The 24,704-nt window shown below is 40.7% G+C and overlaps 1 protein-coding gene across 46 annotated transcripts in view; it reads left to right on the top strand.

Moving 5' to 3' along the window:
• Window positions 1-24,704, top strand: part of Plekha5 (pleckstrin homology domain containing A5) — a 185,638-nt gene that overhangs the window by 98,456 nt on the left and 62,478 nt on the right. For 27 of the 46 annotated variants that reach the window (XR_003734792.2, XR_003734790.2, XR_003734791.2 and 24 more), the window contains 7 exons: window positions 6,016-6,099; window positions 6,861-6,981; window positions 9,003-9,107; window positions 10,124-10,196; window positions 18,557-18,657; window positions 22,216-22,331; window positions 22,561-22,578. Coding sequence is in view for 40 of the 46 variants with exons in the window: in XM_037204035.1 (XP_037059930.1) it covers window positions 6,016-6,099; window positions 6,861-6,981; window positions 9,003-9,107; window positions 10,124-10,196; window positions 18,557-18,657; window positions 22,216-22,331; window positions 22,561-22,578 (618 nt within the window). In the remaining 6 variants the exon portion in view is untranslated. Of the gene's footprint in view, window positions 1-6,015; window positions 6,100-6,860; window positions 6,982-9,002; window positions 9,108-10,123; window positions 10,197-18,554; window positions 18,658-20,590; window positions 20,853-22,173; window positions 22,332-22,560; window positions 22,579-24,704 lie in introns of those variants that run through there. The other 19 variants (XM_037204036.1, XM_028872222.2, XM_037204031.1 and 16 more) reach the window with 7 other exon arrangements.

The raw sequence follows: 24,704 nt of genomic DNA, 5'->3' as shown, positions 1-24,704 counted from the left end.
GTGTTGTGGCAGCTTCAGATGGACATGAGGTTGGTGAGGCTGGCGGCAGAGCCTGGAGGAACCCCTAGCCAAGCTACATGTGCCCTAGGCAGCGTCCCTGTCCCTGAAGGAAGGGAAGGAAGGACCTCGGAGCAAGTTGTGCTGCCTGCTTTGGTGCCGGAAAGGTCGTGAATGAAAGGTCAGGGCAGGGGCTGCAGGAAGGAGTGTGGCCATGTGAAAATGTCATGAATGGTAAGTCAGGGCAGGGGCTGCAGGAAGGAGTGTGGTCATCTGAAGGAGGCAGTCTAGCCCTGGGAGTGCATCTTCTCCCTGTTCTGGCCATTTGGTGGATGTGGCCAGTGGATCGACCTATGCAGTGTAACTAATGATACCACTCACAGGGACTCTGTGAGGACTGTCAAGGGCAGGTCCCTCGTACAGCAGACAGCTGGGTTGTCTGAGCAGTACTGTCACACCATGAGAGCTGCCACCAGGGACAGCTGTGTGCTCTGCTGGATAAGGAGCAAAATGAATCTTCACGTGCAGGCTCTTCCTCTCTTCTCCCAAGACAGCAAAGATGATCTGTTTTCTGAATGTGGAGAGGAGGGTAGCAAACAAAGGGTTAATCTGCATGGCAGGTAAACAAGTCCCTGAGGGTTAGCAGCATGTCTGGAAGCATTTAGAGCTGAGTTAAAAGCAAGTGACATTTGAAACTAAATGTGGGCACAGGACATGTATACTTCTTGTGTTTTTAAACAATTACATCTTTCCCATTGCTAACCATGTGGTTGCTTTCCCACATAACCAAGACCTAAGAATTGGATTTCTCAAGAAAGTCAGGGTGCTTCTGGTTTTTTTTCTGTTTTGTTCCTAAAATATTGAGTTTAATTGTAGGCCCAGTTTCCTATGCCAGCATATTTTTAGTTTGTAATAAGTTGGTAAAACGGTCTTTGTGGCAGCCAGATTTCAAAATAATATTTTCCTCCTATTTATTAAAATGAAAATAAATAGCTTGCTATATAAAGCATTAGTGAATGTTCCACTTAATAATAATATAAATATTATTTTGAGCCAGTGTAGAATTCGTCAATTTAATAACTAACTGGCTGCTACAGGCATGTTTTTAAAGCTAGTCACATTTGATTGAGTATCAATGATGGCGGTTACTGAATGACTTCTACTAATGAAAATCTCTCCAACTTCAGAGCAAGCCGGAGAATGTAACTGCCTTGTGTCTTGTGTTACAGCCTTGAGCTATCAACTAAACGCGGAAAAAACATGAGTGCTGGAACTCTTCAGTTGAGTAGACATGTGCACAAAATGAGTTGCAAGCACACGTCTGAGCTGCTGGCTTCTTGTTTCCGACTCCCTGAGAGAAGCACAGCAGCTTCCCTGGTTCCCCCAGGCCTTCTGCCTCCTGCTCACTCAGTTGCAGTTATGTGGTGACTTGTGGGTTGGGCCCTTGGTGCAAGGCACGATGCTGGCTTGGTTAGTGACTGCCAAAAGAGTTAGCAGGCTGCAGCTGCCAGACCTCCCTGTGCAGTCCTGTTTTGCTTGCACTAAATCAAATCCCTTTTTTTTTCCTTTGAGATGATTCATAGGTCATGTAGACTCACGTCTGAACTTAGCGAGACAAACAAGATCTCTTGGGCAGTTTTCTAAAACATATACTTTTATTGCATAGTGGGTATTTCCAGCTTTGTTGCCAGTTACATAAAACATCACCTAATAATCTTACAGTCCATCATTCCAGAGACTCACATTAGCTGTTATTGGCAACATATTAGTAGTGGTCTCAATATTTGCTTTAGTCACTGAAGTTAGTTAGCCACATGCTATAGTTTGGATGCTGAATGTCCCTCAGAGGCCCATTTAGGCTTGGTCCCTAGAATGGCACTATTGGGAGGCAGTGGAACTTTGGAGAGATAGAACCTTTCAGGAGGTCCTTAGGTCATTGAGAGCATGCTCCCACAAAGGGACCCTACTGGGCCCTTGCAGCCAGGGGAATAGAGTAGTTCAACGTTGTTCTCACCATGAATGTCCTGCCTCAAAGGCTCTAAGCATTGGAACCAATCTGTTAATTAGCTGATCACCAAAATTATGAACAAGACTAAGCCCTTTCTCTTAACTAATTAACAATCTCAGTTGGTTGTAGCCACAGAAATCAGACTAACACACTATGAAATACATCTTTTTTCTTTATACAACAAAAGCAAATGATTCTACAGCAAGCAGTTATAGTATTAAAAGTAGCCAGAATATAGTATTTGGCCAAAATACTAGAACATTTTTGAGACTGTGAGGGAAACCTCAGGAAATCTTATGTTCTGATTAAATCACCTTCCTGGTCTTCCCAAAACTTAAGAGACTGGCCAGACTGCCTTCTTTCCCTTGTAGACTGCCCAGTGTTTATAATCTGCTCTCACGGGTTTTCTTTCCCCCACATGGAAAGCTGATGTGTCTGAGAAAGGCTTTATGCTTCTCCTTCCAGATACTATCGTGCAGTCTTGTTGATATGGGTTACTGATTAGCCAGGAGGCTTGGATTATGTAGGCTTGTGATAATGCCTTTGCTTCTGCTGAGTTAGGTATGGACTTTGGTCTGTTTGACTGGCAGGACACTCAGGAAGAAAGGTCACAGAGCATTGGCTAACCTGAAAAGTGAACGCCAAGAAAACTGCACTCCGAACGTTTATAGTCTGTGTGCATGAGACAGGGACGCTGTGGCCAGTTTGGTACCACGTGAAAAGGACGAGGCAAACCATAAAGATGAAGGCCTGGGGACTGGACCTAGGAACCTCACGCAGGCTAGACAAGTGCTCTGCCGTCCTTAGACACCCATCCCATAAAATTGTGTCTTTAAATTTGGGAAATAGCTCTTGCCCCTACTTGACTCAAAGAAATCATTATGTACTAACTGGAGTAGCATTTATATCTGCTTCTCTTTATTGGTTTCTCTACCCTAAAGAACTGTACTGTGTGGGCCTCACTGGATAGCAGGATTTATAACAATGTTTTTCATTTATTAGTGGTCTAAAGGATGAGATTGTTCCTTCAGTTATTCTGGCTTGTATCATTTTAGAAACTAGAAATTTGTCGGCTGTGGTGGTGTACGCCTTTAATCCCAGCATTTGGGAGGCAGAGGCAGGCGGATCTCTGTGAGTTCGAGGCCAGTACGATATACAGAGTGATTTCTAGGACAGCCAAGACAGTTACACAGAGAAACTGGGGGGAGAGGGGGGGGGGCACGGACTAGAAATTCAACACGAAGTTATTAGCAGAAAAACTCTATCATCACATAATTTTATTAGAGTTTATATTTGAAGTATATGTTTTTTATGTACTATTTATCATGTGAGTGTGTACTGTTTTCATAGGAATGTCCATGTCATTCTGTTGGGTCTAGAACAATGCAGGATAGTGAAGAAATGCTTCCCACTCCGTGGAGCTCAGTGTCAAGGGCTGCGGTGGTGCAGGGCAGGTTCCCTCCCTCAGCACTGGGACTGCTCTCCTGCACCACCCCACCCCACCCCGATCTTGTTCCACAAAGAGAATGTTCTAGAGGGAAATACAGGCAGTAGAAAGCACCTGCCATCAACATCTTTACGTGTGGCTTTCCTCCCTTGCTGCAGGGAACTCAAGACAAAGGGAACTCATTGGTTCCCTGACTATATAGGTATGTTTTGTTTCAAGACTGGAATTTTTTTTTTTTTTAAGATTTATTTATTGATCACGTATATAGTATGCCTGTACACCAGAAGAGGGCACCAGATCTCATTACAGATGGTTGTGAGCCACCATGTGGTTGCTGGGAATTGAACTCAGGACCTCTGGAAGAGCAGCCAGTGCTCTTAACCCCTGAGCCATCTCTCCAGCCCCCTGGAATTTTTTTTTTTTTTACATAATATTTTTATTGATTGTTCGGGAATTTCACATCATGCACCCCAATCACATCCACCTCCCAGTCCTCCCAGACCTGCCCCTCCACACCCTTATGGCCTTCCCCCCCTCAAAAAAAAAGGAGAAAAGGGGAGTCCAATTTGTGTTGCCCATGTACTCACTGGAGCATGGTCAAACTCCCAGTGGCCAGCCCTTAAAAAAACTGAGTCCTTCCCCTTCAGAAGCCATCAGTTGTGAAGAGCTCTACTTTAGCATCCTTATCACAATTTTTAAGAGTTCTCTTTGATGGCTTTCTGTCTAGACTATTACTTTTTTGGGGGTGGGGGGGTAAGATGGGGGTAGGGTTGTCACAGAAGCTTTCTATGTCCCTCTTTCTCAACTGTAAGTCAAGACCTGAATTTTATCCCCTTTTGTAAAACTTCTCTTAGAAATACAAATTTATATTTTAAAAAACATACAAAAATGTATCTTTTCCACTTTCCCTTTCCATTCATGGAGAGTATCAGATCTCTTGACAAGTTTTGTTTTGTTTTTGAGTGGAACCTCAGGATCAAGCCCACAGCCTCGAGCAGGCTAAACATATGTTCTACTATTCAACTTCAGCAGCAACCTAGAATTTAAATGTACTGAGCCTGGGAAAATGGCTGGGTGCTAAGAGCATTGGTTCTGTGTGCATGAGAACCCGAGTTCCCACAGCATACACACAAGTGCTGGGTATGGCTGAGCATGCCGAAACCCCAACTTTGGGAGGCAGAGAAAGACAGATTCCAAGAGTTTGCAGAGCAGCCAGACCAGCCTAAAAGCAAGCTTCTGGTTCAGAAAGAACATGTCTCAACATAGTAGAGCAAGATACACATGGCCATGCACAGCATCACACACACACACAATCAGGCAGTGACAAAGCCCGGAGTTCAGAGGTTGTGGAGAAAATGGGTTAGAAGCAAATAAAAATTTCCTTAGTGACACAGGAATAAAGGTGAAACCTCGTGGAGCTGACACTACAGTATTACACATTAGTAAATGCAGAGGGTGCAGTGATAGGATTTTTGCCTTTGAAAGGGAATGTAGTTTGCTTGAGGTAGTGGAAGTGGGCATTGTTGGAAGGGCTTCAGCATATAAGTTACTGGCAAGTGTTAGGGCAGTTGTCTAGGATGGAATATGAAGTTGTATTACTGGGTATGGTGTATTTCATAAATACCCAGTGAAGTAAAAGCAACTGGTGGGTATTGGAGATGTGTGCAGATGTATGTCTTATCAGTTTGGTGGGCTGTGTCTTCTGGATGCAGTTTTCTGCATTCATAGGGTTCTTCCGCAGATTAAAAAATAGTATGTAAGCAAACACAAGATCTGTGCTGTGCTCAGTTCGTTCTCTAATGTATGAACCAACTTAGAAGACATTCCAAACACACATTGCAGCAGAACCAAGGATATTCTTGATCTGATTTTGAGCCTTTGGAAATAAAATGAAGACCAGAATAAACCTGGTGACTATGGGAAAGACTATGGCAAATGCAGTGTGAATGTGTGGTCTGCAGAGAAGCAGGAGACACATTTGTAGAACTGAAGGAGGGGCTGGAACCACTGTCTTCTCTGCCTCTCTGTGATCGGAGTCAGTTACCGCTCCTTTGTACCAAAGATGGTGCTCACGGCCAAGTGGTCATCTGTTAAAGAATTCTCTATGTTACCAGAGGAGAGGATAAGAGAGCGTGGGGCTGGTGTGTCTGACCAGAATGTAATATATACATGGGAAGCTAAATCGATTACAATATATCTCTTTGCTTTTAGTTTTATGGGAATTTAAGTGTGCTGAAGTCACTGTGGTTTTTGTCTCAGAAATGTGCCAAAGTTGGGCCCTAATTAAAGGAAACTGGTAGAAGCTCATTCTTTCTCTTGTGGCTCACCTGTGAAATAAAAGATATAGTGGTAACTGGTCGATGGGACTTTGTTTATGAAATATTGAGGAAATTGGGCTAAGTCTTAGACCAAATGAGGGTGTAGACTTTGAGCTGCACTCACACAGCATAATCGAAGTAAGCTGAGTTTAAAAATGGGTGCTTTGCTACTAAAATATAAGAAAAATGTTTATGATTGTAGAAGTATCACATATAATTCTTTTTTTTTTTCTTTATTCTTTCAGCCACAATGAAAGGAAAGTGACCTGCAAGCATCCAGTCACAGGACAGCCATCCCAGGATAATTGTATCTTTGTTGTGAATGATCAGTAAGTGAAGAATTTCATGGAATGCCTGTACTCAGAGTGGGATTGCATGGGATTGCTGTAACCCATGATAATACAATGCAGTTAAACAGTTTTCTCTATCTGGGCATATGTGGTCAAATATAACAGTGTCAACTTACTATCGCAGAGAGACATGATCTAATTTTTTTCCGGAGGAATGTAATTTTAGAAGCTCTTTCGTGAGAACTTAAATTCTTGCTCTCAGCTCTAGAGCTCAGGATTCTAGGCTAAAGAAATCTGCATACTTCATCTATTCAACTGATTTGAACTGTTCTCTCACCTTCAGTTTGGGGCTGTGGTAATTAGCCATTTTCAATACATTTTTATTTGTTTGTTGCCACATCACCACCACTATTCCCTACCATGATGTGCCATAAAACTGTGGAGCTATTAGTTATTTCTAACATCAGAATAATTAACATTGTAATTTGTGGGTGTGCGCTCAAGTGTGTGTTTGTACATGCACATGCATTTGCATACAGTTGAGTCCAGGACCTTGTGCATGCCAGTCACATGGCTCAAACCCTTGTAATTGATTTTTAATTTTTCAGTTGGATGACCAAGAATATCTGCAATAATGCTTATTTAACTATGGTACTAACTTATGTTGGGCTAGAAGTAGAAGTGTTGGTTATATTTAAAGTGGTGATAAATTGTTTAAAAGAAGGCCACCTTTATAACCTAGGGAACCATTGCTGTGAAGCAGTCACAGACAGCAGGCTGTAGCATTGATATTTTTTCAGGACTGTTGCAGCCATGACATCCGAAGAAAAGAAGGAGCGACCCATAAGTGTGATAAATGAAGCTTCCAATTACAACATGGCTTCAGACTATACAGGGCATCCCATGAGCCCTGTGGGCAGAGTAAGTTATTCTGCTTATTGTTAATTAGTTATAAGTATTAATTTGTATCTATTGCTGTTACTCATTGTAACAAACTTAAAATTGGAATTAGAGAATGATAATTACATTTTTGTTATTGCATGGTACTAATTATACTAGTAGTAATTTGTAGCTGTAAGTTTTCTCTGGTCCCGCCTGGCTCCCGTAGCCCCTCAGACCCAAATAAACACACAAAAGGCTTATATTATTTTTAAACTATGGCCATGGCAGGCTTCTTGCTAGCTAGCTCTTATATCTTAAATTAACCCATTTCTATAAATCTATACTTTGCCTCGTGGCTTGTGGCTTATCAATATCTTTACTTCTTGCTTCTCCTGGCAATGGCTAGCAGCGTCTCCTCTGCTTTCCTTTTTTCTCTCTTATCTCTCTAGTTAGAATGTCCCACCTAACCTTATTCTGCCTCACCATTGGCCAAACAGCTTTATTTATCAAACAATCAGAGCAACACATTTTCACAGCATATAGAATGACATCCACAGCACTTCGATATAGTTGAAGACTAGATAGTTATAATTTTCCTTGGTTATGATAAAAGACAAATTAGATATGAAACCTTAGACTCACAAATATAGGATAAATAGAATATTTTCTTTAATTTTGCCAAATACAAATAGACTAGATATTGTAACTGTAATTCTTGCTTGATAACTGTTCTAATATATGTAATTTTACTATGTTAAAGTTAAAACCTTCCTTTTTGATTAGACAGAAAAGGGGAGGTGCTATGGGATGTTCTGTATGCTATGAATATGTGTTGCTCTGATTGGTTGATAAATAAAATGCTGATTGGCCAGTAGGCAGGCAGGAAGTATAGGCAGGACAAGCAGAGAGGAGAATTCTGGGAACAGGAGGGCTGAGTCAGGCGTCGCCAGCCAGACACAGAGGAAGCAAGATGACAAGGCAGAACTGAGAAAAGGTACCAAGCCACATGGCTAAACAAAAATAAGAATTATGGGTTAATTTAAGTGTAAGAACTAGTCAGTAATGAGCCTGTGCTAATGGCCGAGCAGTTATAAGTAATAATAAGCTTCTAAGTGATTATTTTATAAGCAGCAGTGGGACTGCCAGGCCAGAGGAATGCATGGCCTGGAGGGACCAGGCAAGACAGAAAAACTTTCAGCTACAGTAATTGACATAGAGAATAGCTTTGCGGGGTGGTGGTGGCGCATGCCTTTAATCCCAGCACTCGGGAGGCAGAGGCAGGCGGATCTCTGTGAGTTCAAGGCCAGTCTGGGCTACAGAGTGAGTTCCAGGAAAGGCGCAAGGCTACACAGAGAAACCCTGTCTCAAAAAAAAACAACAAAACAAGAATAGCTACAAATATAAATTAATAAAATTTTAAAGACCTACATTTCTTTTAGATACTGAACAGAGATAAAGGGAAAATTAATGTAGTAGCCTAGAAATCACATTTCTTTGTATATAATTTTTATACTTGAAATAAACCAGCAAAGCTGGAATTGCAATTTTTCCTCCAAACATCAGAGAAATCTGGAAAAAATTAAAATGGAGAAAAATCTTAAAGCTTCAATCCTTAATACTACATGTTTTTGAACTATGAACCAAAGGCTGAGGGGCCCCCAGCTGGATCAGGCCCTCTGAATAGGTGAGACAGTTGATTGGCTTGATCAGTTTGGGAGGCAACTAGGCAGTGAGACCAAGTCCTGTGCTCATTGCATGAGTTGGCTGTTTGAAACCTGGAGCTTATGCAGGGACACTTGGCTCAGTCTGGGAGGAAGGGACTGGACCTGCCTGGACTGAGTTTACCAGGTTGATCGCAGTCCTCCGGGGCTGGGGGGGGGAGGATTTGCCCTGGAGGAGGTGGGAATGGGGGGTGGGCTGGGGGTAAGGGGAAGGGATGGGAGGGGGGAGAATAGGGGAACCCGTGGCTGATATGTAGAACTGAATGGTATTGTAAAATAAAATAAAAAAAACATTAAAAAAAAAATACTACATGTTCTGTCCTGCTTTCTCCTGTCTAGACGTCACGGGCTTCCAAAAAGGTTCATAATTTTGGAAAAAGGTCCAATTCAATTAAAAGGAATCCGAATGCACCTGTGGTCAGGCGCGGCTGGCTGTATAAGCAGGTACCTTCTCTCTGTCCTCATATAGTTAAAGTGCTGCTGTCTGGGAAGTTAGTGACTAAGGTTTTTTAGAAATGAGGGGTTCATTTTTACTGTATTGAAGTGTTTCCTGTGGGTTTCAGACGGTGGCTACCAGTAACCGAGACGACCCCCAGCATCCAGTTGACTACCTGCCTTTCCTCTCTCTTATCCCAGATAGTCAAACCCTTACCTGATCTGGTCATTGGCACATCTCTTAGATGTTTACATGTCTCATTAGAGTCCCCCAAACCTGTGGTTACCCCTTGTTTACTAAATTTTTGTTAAAAGTGTGATCTCATTTGAAGCTGTAGTTTTATAAGTAGATCACTTAGTATTAGCTAAAGGGACTCAGTCTTTTGTAGGATGAGTAAAACCTAACTGTAGATGGAAGAGTATTTACTCACTAAATTTGTGTATTAAGGTTTTTACTCACGGTCATTTTAATCATCATACCTTTCAAATAATTTAGGTGCACATATTTTGCTTCTTGTTGAGAATTAACATATTTATTGAATCTGGTACCAGAGTAAGACTGTACACCATCGCATGCTTCCCTTATTCTCACCCTCACAAGCACACATGTTGAGAAGAGTGAATTTCAGATGGCTTCAGCCTACTCTTTTTTTTATATGACAGCATCAGTCTTCAGAGAACAGTCTACTTGCCACCATCTTAATTAACATAATGCAAGTCCCTGGAAATTTTCTTTTAAATTTTCTTTAGTCAGCATATAAAAATTTTATTTATGAAGAGCCATGTAACATTTTCATGCATATAAGCATTGTGATCAAATCATGGGCAGCATGTCTACATTCTCAAATGTCCATCATTTCTCTGTGGTAGAAACATTCAGTCTTTCTGGCCTTTTGAAACATGCTAGAGTCACCTGGCTGTGCAAGTAGCAGATTAGAACTTTTTGATAGGCCTTTTAATTAGGCTATGTTACATGCATATCAAAATGTATATGATAAGTATCTTCAATCTGTTATTTAATGCAGGACAGTACCGGCATGAAGCTGTGGAAGAAACGCTGGTTTGTGCTTTCTGACCTTTGCCTTTTTTATTACAGAGGTGAGTTCATCAGCTGCTCAAGGATCTTACTTCATAACTGCACTGTATGCTAAGCACTAGCTATGTCCTAAGAGAATAGACATTAGTACTCTTGCTGTTTACAGATAATGTCAAGAAAACCTTTCTTCACTGACCCAAGGTTCTAGAGTATGGCAGAAGGCAGCAGGGCTCTCAGCGGAGGAAGCAGGGTCTCACAGTGTGACCCTGGCTGGTCTGGAATGCACAGTGTAAACCAAGCTGGCCTTGAATTCACAGAGATCCACCTGCTTCTGCCTCTTGAGTACTGATATTAAAGGTGTACACCACCACATCTGGCTGAAGGCTGGTGTGATTTTTGGTTTGCTTCCTGTGTTTTGATTTGTTTTTTGTGAAGAGCTTGAGAATCCTTACTTTGTCACTCTGTCTTTGAATGCAGTACCTGTAGCATGAATCTTAAAGATTCTTACTAATAAAATCAAACCTGGAGCCAGGTATTGGGGTGAACTGGAAGATCAGAGAACAAGCCACAGCTATCTCGCCTCACCAGTTCCTCAGCTGGTCCTGTTTCCTCAGACTGGAAGCCTCTGAGTCCTCATCCAGAATGAATCTCAGCTGAACTGTGTTGCTCCAAAGCCTGAAAGCTTAACCAGCCAAATGCTTAACCAGCCAAATGCTTCTAGTTTCTGGTCCTCACGCCTTATATATCTTCCTGCTTTCTACCACCACTCTCTGGGATTAAAGGCTGGCTTTCTGGGATTAAAGGTGTGTGTCACCATGCTTGGCTGTTTCCAATGTGGCCTTGAACTCACAGAGATCCAGAGGGATTTCTATCTCTGGAATACTAGGATTAAAGGTGTGAGTGCCACCATTTTCTAGCCTTTGTATCTAGTGGCTGGCTGTTCTCTGACCCCAGATAAATTTATTAGGGTACACAATATTTTGGGAAACACAATACCACCACAAGTACCTAGCAGATAAAGTCCTTGGTTGGATACTTGTTTTTGGAGCTGTACCTGAGTTCACCTGAAACCAGTGAACCTGCTTCATCCTCCAAGTTTCTGGGATTATAGACATGACCTTCACTGCCAGCTAAGGATTTTATGTTGGTTTTGTGAGATCTGGCTGTGGGTTTATAGACTTCTCATAGCTGTGATTTTTTTTTTTTTAATTCAAGTGAGCATAATGTTAGGAATTATTATAGTGGATTGGAAAATGAAAAAACATGAATTATTGATATAAATGTGTGTGTACATTTATACATACATCTATTTGGGTTGCTTATTTTTGTTTTTTGAGACATTGGGCTTAGTCCAGGCTGGCCTTATACTTGAACTTCCTTCCTCAGCCTGAGTGCTGAAAAAAAATCAATGATCATTTTCCCCCAAAAACATGGAAAAGGTTGTGTGAAAGATACAAAGCAGACTCTTTCTATTAGCACTGAAGAAATGTAGAGATGTTTGGGTAGATATACCCCTTCGTTCTCCTAGATGAAAGATTCCTTCTGGTTTTTCTCATGAAGTTTGTCTCATTATTTTTTTTTGTTGTTGTTGTTTTTTTATTTTTTTGGTTTTTTTTTTTTTTTTTTTTTTGGTTTTTTCGAGACAGGGTTTCTCTGTGTAGCTTTGCGCCTTTCCTGGAGCTCACTTGGTAGCCCAGGCTGGCCTCGAACTCACAGAGATCCGCCTGCCTCTGCCTCCCAAGTGCTGGGATTAAAGGCGTGCGCCACCACGCCCGGCAAAGTTTGTCTCATTATTAAGACAAGCTCTCATAGTGTTGTTGCCTAGGCTAGCCTCAAACTCTTGGGTTCAAGCAACTCATCCACCTCAGCTTCCTGAATAGCTGAGGTGTGGGCAAGCTCATGCCACCATGTTGAGCTAATTAATAAAAATCTTAAGGTGAAAGTCCAGCAGATTCCCTATTAAGACGTCACACTTCAAATTTGGTACCTGTGAGCGAAAGAAGGTTGTACCAAGATAAAGCTCTCTCAAGGAATATACTCCAATTATAAATTGTGAATTTAGACAATCTCTCCTTTAAAACCTGACTGGAAATTATCACTTAAAAATTAGATTTGTTAGCCAGGCGATGATGGCGCATGCCTTTAATCCCAGCACTCGGGAGGCAGAGCCAGGAGGATCTCTGTGAGTTCAAGGCCAGCCTAGTCCACACAGTGAGTTCCAGAACAGGCTCCAAAGCTACACAGAGAAACACTGTCTCAAACAAACAAACAAACAAACAAAATTAGATTTGTTGGGGCCAAAGAGATGGCTTAATGGTTAACAGCACTGACTGCTCTTCCAGAGGACGTGGGTTCAATTCCTAGGACCCACATGGTGGCTAAAACAGTGTCAGTTCTAACTTCTACAGGCAAAATTGGGGGGGGGGGGCGGGATTAGATTGCCAGCTTATTACTAATTAGGTTATCATTAATAATTTATGACTTTTCTTTGCACATATGAATTACACAACATGAGCTGAGTATATTGATTGGAGAAGGACTGTAATCACCCACTGTCACTGTGCTGGGACCTTGGACTTGGACATTTTATGCTTGTCGGTATTTGCTGTATGGAATTTGAAGTCCCGATGTTTTATGCATATGTATTTTTGTTGTATTTTTTTAAGATGCACTTACTTTTATTTGATGTGTATGAGGGTTTGCTTGCATGTATGACTGTACACCACATGTGGGCCTGGTGCCCAAGGAAGCCAAAGAAGGTATCAGATCTCCTGGAACTAGAGTTACGAACAGTTGTCAACTGCCATGTCTGTGTTGGGGATCAAACCTGGGTCCTCTCCAAGCACAGTAAATGCTCCTAACCACTGAACCTTCTCTACGGCCCTGTTGTATCATCTTGTTTATAGGTTGTCTTTCTTTTTCTCTTCTGATTTGATTTGATTTTAATCTACTTTTTCAGTTATCAGAACTATACTGTCTTATTAACCTCTGTTTATTTCATAGATAGACTTCCATCCTTTGATTTTCTGTCTGAGTTAAGTGAGTTTCTTAGAGACAACAGATAGTCTATCTTATTCAATCCAGTCATTTGTTCTTTCTCCAGTATTAGTACTAGGGGATTTGGTGGTTGACTGTTAGATATATCTGACGGAGTTTTTCCTGGCTTTTATTTGTTCATCTGTTACTCTCAAGTAATTCATTCTTTTTTTTGCTCTTGCGGTTAAGACTTTCTTCTTTATCTGTATAGTATTCCTTTAGTACGGGCTTAATGCTTAGTGATCATGAACGGTAAATCTTAGTTTATGCTTGTTTTGATGATATATCCTTCTTTCTCTATCAATTTTAATTTTCTTATTTTACGTTTAGTTATTTTATTTCATGGGTATACATGTTTTACCTGTTCATAGGCATACGCATCATGTGTGTGCTTGTTGCCCACAAAGGTCAGTTGCTAACTTTCACAGCTTGGATGTATGTTTTGTGCTTTCTTGGTTTTAGGACTGCTGCTAGAAACTGATGTTACTCTGATAAGCTTAAATTTGTAGGAGAGCTGGTGTGATTATTTTTTCCTTTGCTTTGTCTTTTTGGCATCTTAGCTATTAATAAGCTATAGAAAAGTTTTTCTCTGGTGGTGTCCATCTGGAGCTGTAAATGCTGCTTTTGTTTGGATGTCCATTTCTTTCTCTAGATTTCAGGAGTTTTCTGCTATAGTTACCCTTTGGTTTTGCTTTTAGTTTTTCCTTTTCCTCCTTCTACCCTATGTATTTTTTTTTCCAGGAGCATTTTCTTATTTAAAGTTATATTAAAGAGTTGTAGTAATCAAAATACCAGCATACTGTCCAAAAACATAAAGAACAGTGGAACAGGATCAATAGCCAAGAAATAAACCTGAACAAATACAATATAGTAAACTACGTTTTGGCAAGGGTGCTAAGAGGACAGTATGGGGAAATGGATAGTCTGTTCAGTAAATAAAACTGAGGAAACTAGATATTCACATGCAAAAGAATGAATTTAGACCCTTACACGATTTACAAAAGCCAATTTACAAAGTACAGAATATCTAAATGTAAGTCCTAGGCACAAACGTGATGGAAGCTCCTTGACACAGTGACTTTTTGGAATGTTGACTACATTAAACTAAAGCTTCTGCAAAGTAGGAAGCAATCATCACAGTGAAAATAGTTACAAACCACACACCTGGTAAGCAGTATTAAAATTTACACCAAAGCCTTATGAGAAATGTAGTGTTTGCTAGTTCTATTGAGGACCCCATGGGTTCTTACACTTTCATGACTGGTTCTGTGGTTTTGGGACATTGTGATCATGCTCATTTAATTAGTTAGTTTTCAGTATGGATGTTTGACTGTAGCAGAGCTTGTCCTCCATTTCTGATAATTCTTTATCCATCATGGCCAAGGCTACTGATGATGCTGTCCACTTTTTTTTTTTCTTAAATGTTTTCATTTCTGCTGATTCTTTCCCCGCCCCCCACCACCACCAAAAAAAAAATTCTCAGTTTTCTTCCTGACTTTTTCTTGCACAATGCTCACTCTTTCCTCTGTATCACTGACTACCCTCCCTGGGTCCTGGGTTGAATTTATCTATTTATGTGCTTGCTCTTATCATCTTTGAGGTCATATATCAGTTTTACTAACATTGAAATCATCCAGCATTTACCTGCATCAGTGTGTTTGTTTGGGGTATGGTGTTGTGATCTCTTGGAGGAGTTGTATTGTCTTGCTTTTCTAACTTGTGAGTGTGTCTAGGTTGTGATTTGCAGATCCTGTAGTTTGGTTATTTCTTTTTATTTTTACTTGGGAATCTGCTTATTGCACAGGCTACTCTTGAGAGTTAAGTCCCCAGGGCCACTCAGAGGAGCTGACATACTGCTTCTGGGTGAGGCTTCTGCTTCCTGCTCCCAGCTGGTGCTGTGTGAGCTTTCTTCTTTGCTGTGAATTGCCAAAGCTTTGCCTGTATTTTTTTCTTTATCTGTGGTCATCTATTCTGTCTTAGATGACACTTCTTAATGGGATCACATGCAGGCAGCTTCTAGTTCTGAATCTCACCCAGAAGTTCCTTTTCTGTTTGCAATTTTTAAATTTATCTTTGGATTATATAGAAGATATGTGGCAAGGCTCTGTGGTCACCTGCAAAGTGATAAAATGCATATTAATCTTGTAACTACAGATTACTAGAGCTGTGCTCATTAGCTCACCCCCAGTGAACTGTGGTTGAGTACTTCAAGGTCCAAATTACCAAACCTAGAGATAAAATGAAACACCGGCCCCACATTAGTTGTGGTATTGTCTGTCTTTAGTTGGCGCCAGGCTTACTCTATAATTTTCCTCATTGAGTTTCTCACTCTTGGGGAAAAGTTAAAGTCTCCAGAATTATCCATGAGCTAGTTGTCTGTATTTTCCTCCTTTTCCAGTGTATTTATTGACAATTTGGAGTACAAAATGATAGCAAGAAAATGTTTACTATTCCTAATTTATTTCTAGAATAAAAATTTCATAATAGTAATTAATAACAAAATGAATACCAGATTCTTTGTAATGGCTTTGCTCCTGTTTTTATTTATTACTGGCATGTGTATGATGTGGGAGTAGGCATGCACATGTCACAGCAGATGTGTTGAGGACAGAGAACACTGGTGGGAATTGCTTCTCTCCTTCCACCTCATAGGTCCTGCAGCTTGAACTCAGCTCATGCTTTCACCCATGGAAATGATTAAAATATACCATAGAGCTGGGCCATGGTGGCACATACCTTTAATGCCATCCCTCAGGAAGCAGAGGCAGGCAGATATCTGTGAGTTCAAGGCCAGCCTGGTCTACAGAGTGAGTTTCAGGGCAGCCAGGACCACAAAGAGAAAGCCTGTCTTGGAGGGCGGGGATACCATAACATGTAAACTAGATGTAGTGGTGCAAACCCACCCCTTATTCCAGGTTGGCTTGGACTATGTATGTAAAAAGACCCTATTTCAGGGAAGTGGCTCAGCAGGTAAAAATGCTGGCTATACAACCTTGATGACCCTAGTTCAGTTCCCAGAACTCACCTCAAAACCTCGGTGCTGTGGGTAGCATCTGTAGTCCCACCATTGCTACTGCAAGATAGGAGGGGACATGGGACAGTCAGCTTGAAACTTGCAAGGGAGGTCACCTGTAGTGTGCAGCACAGTGCCAGAAACAAGACCCTCAGCAACAGGGAAGGAAGAGTGCACTGACTCCTGAAGTTGTTCTCTGATCTCTGTGTGCACGCCATGGCACACACACACGCCTACACCAAATAAGTATTTCTTTAAAAATTTGTAAAGAAAAAACAAAAGTGAATAGAAACCATATTATGATTTTTTTCTTATTATTATTAGTCACCCCCTCCTATATTCAATATATTTATTTTTATAGTTTCGCAACTAATAGGAAAAGAAAATATGGAAAGAAGTCAATGACGTCTTAATATTTAATTTATTTTTTTTTTTTAAGGATTTATCTACTTATAGTGTTCTGTCTGCATGTATGCCTGCAGGCCAGAAGAGGGAACCATATCTCATTACAGATGGTTGTGAGCCACCATGTGGTTGCTGGTGCATTCTGCTGGTCCATTTTGGACAGTATACTGTCAACAATTGAGGCAAGGGCAGTTTCTTAGCCCAAATGGTTAGCTTTTGCCATAAAGAAAGCAAACTGTATGGAGCTTCTTCAGTGCTCATCATCCTTTTTTGAAGTAGATTGGTGCTATCAGGAGATGTGTCTCACTGTCAAGAAAAGCCTTAGGTTGATTAAACACCTTAAATGCCATATTCTGTAGGTCTTTGAAGTGTTTGAAGACCATCTATCTATCTAAATATATCTGTTTAACCTTGAAAACATTCCTAATATGACTACAAGTTTGATTATTATAGATGACTACTAACCTATATTTTTAATTATACATTACATTTTTAAATGAGTTGCATAAGTACAGTACTCCAAGTAAGAGTAGAAACAGATAATAAATAACATAATATAGCAAAAATAACTTTAAATTTGTATCAATATACCAAAATCTGTACCAATGTAAAATATTTTGAGATTAATTGTTTTGGTTTTTTTTTTTTTGGATTAAAGTAGATTCAATAATCTACCCTTTTTAGACTTATTATTAATTATAAATGCTTGGCCGATAGCTTAGGCTCATTTTTAGTTTAAATAACTTAAATTAATACACATTTCTTATCTGTGCTCTGCCACATGGCAGTACTTTTTTTAACATAGCAAGTTCAAGATAAGATAAATAATAGAATACTTTCTCTAATTTTGTCAAATACAAATGGACTGGATATTGTAACTAATTCTTACTTGATAACTCTTTCTGTTGTGTATAATTTTACTATGTTAAGGTTAAAACCTTCCTTTTAAGTAGACAAAAGGGGAAATGCTATGAAACAATCTTTGTGCACTGTAAATATGTGTTGCTCTCATTGGTTAATAAAGAGCTGATTGGCCTATAGCTGGGCAGGAAGAGGTTAGGTGGGACTTGCAGAAAAAAGAGAGCACAAAGCAAAAAAAAAAAAAAAAGGGGGAGGAGTCTCAGGAGTTGCAGGGCAGACACAGAAGAAGCCACGTGGGAAGTTCATAGATGAGGTAAATGAGCCTCAGGGGAGCACATAAATTAGTAGATATGGGTTAATTTAAGTTGTAAGAGCTGGCTGGAGACAAGCCTAAGCGATCAGCCAATCATTTATAATTAATAATAAGTTTCTGTGTGATTATTTGGGAAGTGGCTGGCTGGACAGAATTGTCTGCCTATATATGAGTTTATTAGCTAGATACATGGCTTCATTAGCTTGTCTGGTGGGTCCATAACAGTGACAATATGGGCCGGGCGGTGGTGGCGCACGCCTTTAATCCCAGCACTTGGGAGGCAGAGGCAGGCGGATCTCTGTGAGTTCGAGGCCAGCCTGGGCTACCAAGTGAGTTCCAGGAAAGGCGCAAAGCTACATAACCCTGTCTTGAAAAACCAAAAAAAAAAAAAACAGTGACAATATGTATCAGGTTCCTCAAACATCCCCAAACAACCTCTTTGTAGGAGATGAATGTTGAGTTGTTTTCCTCAGTGTAAATTATGTGTTTGCTTTGTAGGTCTGTTCCTCAAACCGTCAACTTCACTATGTGTCTCAGCTACTAGTAAAGGCAGACCTAAAGCTCCACAGCTTTTAAATTGTGTAATTTTTGTGGCATAGTTGAAAGAACTTTTTCATGTCAATGTATCTACGCTGTACGTGCTCCTACCTCTCTAAGTGGCCTCGTAGAACTTGCCAGTCCAGGGAGGATGGGAAACAGTGTGAACAACTAGAGCGGGGTTATGTTAGAACACAGGGCAAGTGGCAAAGTTCCCGAAGAACAAAAAATCTAATGAAATACTAACTTGTATTTAGATGAGAAGGAAGAAGGGATTCTGGGAAGCATCCTGCTGCCTAGTTTTCAGATAGCTATGCTTACCTCTGAGGACCACATCAATCGCAAGTACGCTTTTAAGGTAAGGAAAGGAGCGGGCCATTTTATCCTGTGACACTTGAAGAAACAGATACTGGGGCTGGAGAGATATCTCAGCTGTTAGAGGCTAGGCTCACAACCAAAAAAAGTGAAAATAAGAACAGAGAGTGAACCTCAAACTATGGTGAAGGTCTTTCTGGTGGTAATGTTTACATTTAAAGTTGTACTGGTGGTGCTGCTCTTCTAGAGAACCTGGATTTAATTTCCATTACCCACAAGGTGGCTCAGAACTGTAACTCCAGACCCAAGGGACCCAACACCCTCTTCTGGCCTAGACATACATGCAGGCAAAATGCTTGTGTACATAAAATTTAAAAATAACAATGAAGCATATTGGTTGGTGATGTCCCAGCCACACCAGAGAAGACTGTCACCTTAGAAAGCACATGTTAACATAGTCCAGGCTAGGTTCAGTTGTTTCTCTATAAAGCCGGCATGGCAGAAACATGATGGATGACTACGGCTAGATCCCTTAGTGATCATTGTTGTTTCAGTTACTACTTGAATTTTGTCAGATGGAACATATGGGAAGAGTGTTGCATGTAAAAACATGACGTATTTACAAATTTGCACGTTAGTCTCAAAGACATGCTCAGGTACATAATGCTCATTTCCCACCTTTAAATGCAAACCCTGCTGAGACCATCATTCACCCACTCATCTTGTGTTATTACTGCTTGTGAGAGTACACGTTAATGCTAATTTGGTGACAAATTTTTGTTTTCAAAAAAACATGCTGCATTCTTTGCTTTAGGGTTATAGTTAAAATAAATCTCAGAGGTGACCAGCTTGGGTTTAGGGTTTTGTTTTATTTTTTCCTGGATGGGTGGGTGAGTGGGTGGATGGATGGGTGGGTAGGTAAGTAGGTAGGTAGGTAGGTAGATAATGATCATGACTAATTTTAATGTGGAAATTTTGTTTTAAGAGTAAAGATACAGGGGCTTGAGAGATGGCTCAGAGGTTAAGAGCAGCAAGTGCTCTTCCAGAGGACCTGAGTTCAATTTCCAGCCAGCACATGGTGGCTCACATCCATCTATAATGAGATCTGTTGTGCAGGCCTACATGCAAACAGAACATTGTATGCATAATAAATAAATAAATCTTTAAAAGAAAAGAATAAAGGTACAAATGAGGACAGAATACAGTTTAACAATGAAGATGTTTGTGCCTTTACAAAACGCATATAACTTTAAACATTCATTTTAAAGAATACTCAGGACTGCATTAGTGTTTGACTTCCGCTAATTAATATATTGCATTATTATTAACTGTGAAGGTAAAAGGAGGGAGGCTTAATGAGGGCGTAAGCAGGTTGAGCAGGTAATGCTAGAGCAAGGCCTGAGTGTGAGGGCGTAGCTTCAAGTCTGAGTCAACTAGCACAGCATGCTTAGAGCAGGGTAGCCTAGAGGAGCATTTGGGTAAGTTGGGGCCAGAAGTGGACCTCAGTACAGAGTGTCTCCTGTGCATAATGCCCTGGTTCAATTCCCAGTATCACAAAAAAACACTGAATACAGGTAACTTCAAATAAGAACTTTGTGAAGTACATGTCTAGAGCTGTGATGCTCACACTTACTTGGCCATAACCTTAAATCTTTCATCTGCTAGTAAATTTAACAAATACTGAAATTTTTGTCTTTGAGGGACATTTTATCTGTAATCTTAGATTCTTTAAAAAAAAATACTGCAGTATGAAAAGAAAAAGCTGCCTAGAAGAATGTCTCAGCCATGAAAGGCTAGGCTCAGAACCAAAAAGAAAAGCACTCAGTAGTTAAGAGCACAGAGGACCTGGGTTCAGTTCCCAGCACCCATATGACAGATCACAAGGTCTGTAACTTCAGTTCAGGGGATCCAGTGTCCTCTTCTGGCCTCTGAGGATACTGTATGTATGTAATGCACAGACGTACATGCAGGCAAAACACCAACACATAAAAACTGAAAAAGTAATAATAATGAAAGTCGGCTAAAGAAAATTTTTAAAAATCTGCAATGTTAAAATAGCACAAAAGTGGCCACAGGGATCTGGTATAGTTTCTCTGTAACTATTAGTTTGATTTTTGTTTTCTTTTGCATATAACAATAGTAACTACTGTTTTAACTTCTCTTTTATGGTGTTTCCCCTAAATTTTGAGCTACTGCATGACTGCATTTGTTGATTTTGAGTCAACTGTTAACAACATGGTAAGTAGGAACTTCCCAGTTTCTGAATTAAAGCATGGTGGGTGGCGGCTATGTGAGTGGTTTGACTTCTGTTGTCTCGGGGAGGGAACAGGATCTTCCCACCACCAGCCCAGTTCCTTCCACTGATCACAGATGTGGGCAGTGTTCTTCATCCATTTTACCAAAACCTACTCCCAAGAGTCCAGTGACTACTGATCACTTTAACACCAGAGCACATGAACTGTCCTAGGCTACACAGTCGTCTCTGACCGCACCATGGAATTTGTTATGACATTACAGTGATCACTGCTTATGGACTGTATGTGTGTTGTATGTATTCTAAAGATGTTAAGCCAATTGACCTTGGGAAGAAGGCTGATAAGATGTTGGCAAGAAGAGTGTGATTGTAGATGTAGAGCTCTGGTTTAATACTTAACAACCAACAGCTTAACAGACTCCTCACCTCACTTAAGCTGCGGTGGCCTTTGTTCATTTGGCCAAGTCTTCGGGTGTCTAGTGGGAAAGACCGTGGGGTTTTGAAATGGAAGTTGAGGCTGGGTCCTCATTCCTGGCCTCAGCCTTCTCCGTCCACAGCTTGTCCTCTGTGCCCTTCCCATGGCTGTTCAGTGCTCTCCTGCAGCAGCAGCCTCACCAGTGTCTTTATTATGTTTCCCTTCTGATTCTCTGATAAAAAGAACACCGCAGAAGACAACCCCACTGGTCATTACATCCTCTCAAACTGCAGGTGTTTGTGTTTTAACTTGGAAACCTGAAAAGAAAAACTAGAAAGAAATATCATTGGGATTATGTATGCATAAGTGTTCATATACCATCTATGAAAGACGGAAACAGCATCGCTGTTAGACTAAAGACACTGCTAACAAGCATTGAGAATGCTTGCATGGGCTTTCCCATTTTGTTGCTGCTCGCTCTAAAGCACACCCCACGTTTGTGGTTGGTTGGTTGGTTGGTTTGTTTGTTTGTTTGTTTGTTTGTTTTGAGGCTGGGTCTCCACTCTGGATCACGCTGCCCTAGAACTCGCCATATAGTCCAGGCTGGACTCAGAGTCATGCCTCAGCCTCCCAAATGCAATGCCTGGCTAGAAATATTATCCTTGAATGAGAAAATACTGGCTGCACCAAATTAAAATGGTTAGAGTTGAGTGAGTGAGACAGACCCCATTCCTTCCTAGAGCACATGTTTTTGTAGCTTTGAAATATATGCAATTGAAGAAACATTACAAGGATAATTAGTGTTGTAGCTGCTGGGATCGGTATGCATGTTCTTAAGTCATGTCTGTGTCTTAAGTAAAAGACAAGGAGTCTTTTTCCCTCTTTTTCAGAATTGCATATCATGATAAAGCGATGGTGTCGTTTTCACTCAGGCAGCCCATCCAAACATGCGGACCTATTATTTCTGCACCGATACAGGAAAGGAAATGGAGCTGTGGATGAAGGCCATGTTAGATGCTGCCCTGGTGCAGACAGAGCCTGTGAAAAGGTACAGCCCTGAGGGAAGCAGCAGTGACTGTCATCTGCATTTTACTCCTGCCTTGCAAATGCCATTGTCCTGGTGCATGGTTGTCCCTCACCGGGCCCCTGACGGCCTGCGTGCGTTCCTTGTCAGTTGACAGAGTTGACTAGTCCACCTTTCTTGCCTCATTTCACTGTCAGTGTACTGGGGGCTCTAGAATCCTAACATTCACACTGAATGTTCTTTCTTCTTACAGAATTACCTTTAATTTCCGGTGAGTACCTCTCTTTATTACCTTAAAGCTGTACAGATTTGTGCACTTCATGGGAGAATTTTTTTTTTAAGAGCCTTAATTGCAGAATTTAATTTCATGCAGTTAATTTCATTGTGTTTTTATATTGTATTGGTATTTGGGAGATAAATAACAACAAGAAATTCCGATGAGTTTTATTTTGTTAATATTTTCTGACTAATTCTGGTTATTTTGTTATTAATAACTCCGGAAGAAAATTCTTAGAACATTTAAATTATTTCTAAATATATCAACTACTTGCTGAGTTGTGCCTTTTCTTTAGAACTGTGGTACTCAGATTCTTATGAAAATTGATCCTAGAGTTGTTGATTTTCTTTCCTGCTTGGAGATAACAGGTCATATTAATATTTCTCTTTATGCTGAGAGCTAGTCAACCAGACATGGTAGCATGCACATTTTTTTGCACATGTGTGTGTACATGCATGCACTACAGTGTTCATGTGGAGGCAAGAGGGCAACTTTCAGGAGTCGGTTCTCTTCATTTCAGTACGTGGGTCCCAGGGATCACCCTGGGCACCTTGACCTGCTGAGCTGTGTGTGGCCTGTGGCACACACCTATAACCCAAGCTCAGAGCCGCCTGGGCTGCATCACAAAACTGTCTGAGAAAGAAGCAGACCTGAGCAAAGAAAATAGGTTTCTCAAACTGCAAAAATAGAGGGTGAATGAATATGCTTTTTTTTCCTGGAGACAGGATATCTCTATGTATTCCTGGCTGTTCTATAACTAGACCAGATTGGCCTTGAACTCACAGATCCACTTGCCTCTGCCTCCCAATTGTTGGGAAATACACTTCTTGAAAATTTCTGTAATTTGAAGGTCTATAGTGGAATTAAATTTTATTTCCAGTCGATGATAATTAAGTTCATGTTATATAAGAAAACTGCTAATATGTACATTTAAAGGGGTGTGTTTGTGTGTCTGTCTGTCTGTTTCCCAGTTAGAGATCAAGCCCCATGGCATCATACATACTATTTCAGTGTGCATTTTAGTGGTCTTTTGGCATGTTGTCTAAAAGACTGAATTGAGGCTTTTTAGGATATGTACTTTTTTTTAAGGTGGGGTCTCTCTACATAACCCTGGAAGTCCTGGAATTCTTTATGCAGACCAAGCTGGCCTCAAATGCAAAAAGATTCACCTGCCTCTTCCTCCCAACTGCCAGTATAAAAGTGTTCTGCCACCAAGCCCGGCTCTTATTTCTGTTATTGTTTTTAAAACCCAAATCCTCATCCAGGTACCCAAGCATGGAAATAAAACAGGTTCTAGGGTTGCTGGTGGTGGTGGCTGTGCTAAAGGTCAGACCCAGGGCCTTGTGTGTACAAGTGCTGTCCTCTAGCCAAAACCCTAGTCCTTGGGATATCTGATTCCAACACTTGGATGGTAGAGGCAAGAGGGTGAAGCATTCAAGGCCAGGGCCAATGAGTGTTTGGTGTGGGTACAAATGTTTGTCTCGAAAGCCTGATGGCCTGAGTTCAATCTTCAGAACCTGGGGGAAAGGAAATGATGCCACAATATTGTCCTGACTTCCATATGCACACTGTGGCATGTATGCCCCCACATACTTACGCACATACACACACACTGATAATAAATAATAAATAAAGAGCTGGTTGGGCCGGGCGGTGGTGGAGCACATCTTTAATCCCAGCACTTGGGAGGCAGGGGCAGACAGATCTCTGAGTTCAAGGCCAGCCTGATCTATAGAGAGCTCCAGGATAGCCAGGGTAGCACAAGAGAAACCCTGTCTTGAAAAAAACAAAATAATAATAATTATAATAATAATAATGATAAACAGAGTGAGAAGTCACCCATGCCCACGTATATCATACACACCCACATACCATACTAAATTGAGAGAGGAGAGAGAGGGAGAGAAAGAGAATGAGAATGGATTTTTTTGTCTGGTTTCTCTTTCACCTTCTACTTAAAAAAAAGAATTGTAAATCTTTGCAAATTTCTCTAAGTAAAGCTCTAGGAATTTTTTAATATAGAAATGAATATAGAAATTAGAGTATTTTATTTTCAAGTAGCTTCTCTTCTATATGTTACACTTTTTGCAATTTCAATTTACTTCCATTTTCTTTTGCTG

Source organism: Peromyscus leucopus, chromosome 3, assembly GCF_004664715.2.
Source record: "Peromyscus leucopus breed LL Stock chromosome 3, UCI_PerLeu_2.1, whole genome shotgun sequence".
Classification (NCBI taxonomy): domain Eukaryota; kingdom Metazoa; phylum Chordata; class Mammalia; order Rodentia; family Cricetidae; genus Peromyscus; species Peromyscus leucopus.
Note: the sequence above shows the minus strand (reverse complement) of the source record. Positions and strands in the feature narration are given on the sequence as shown.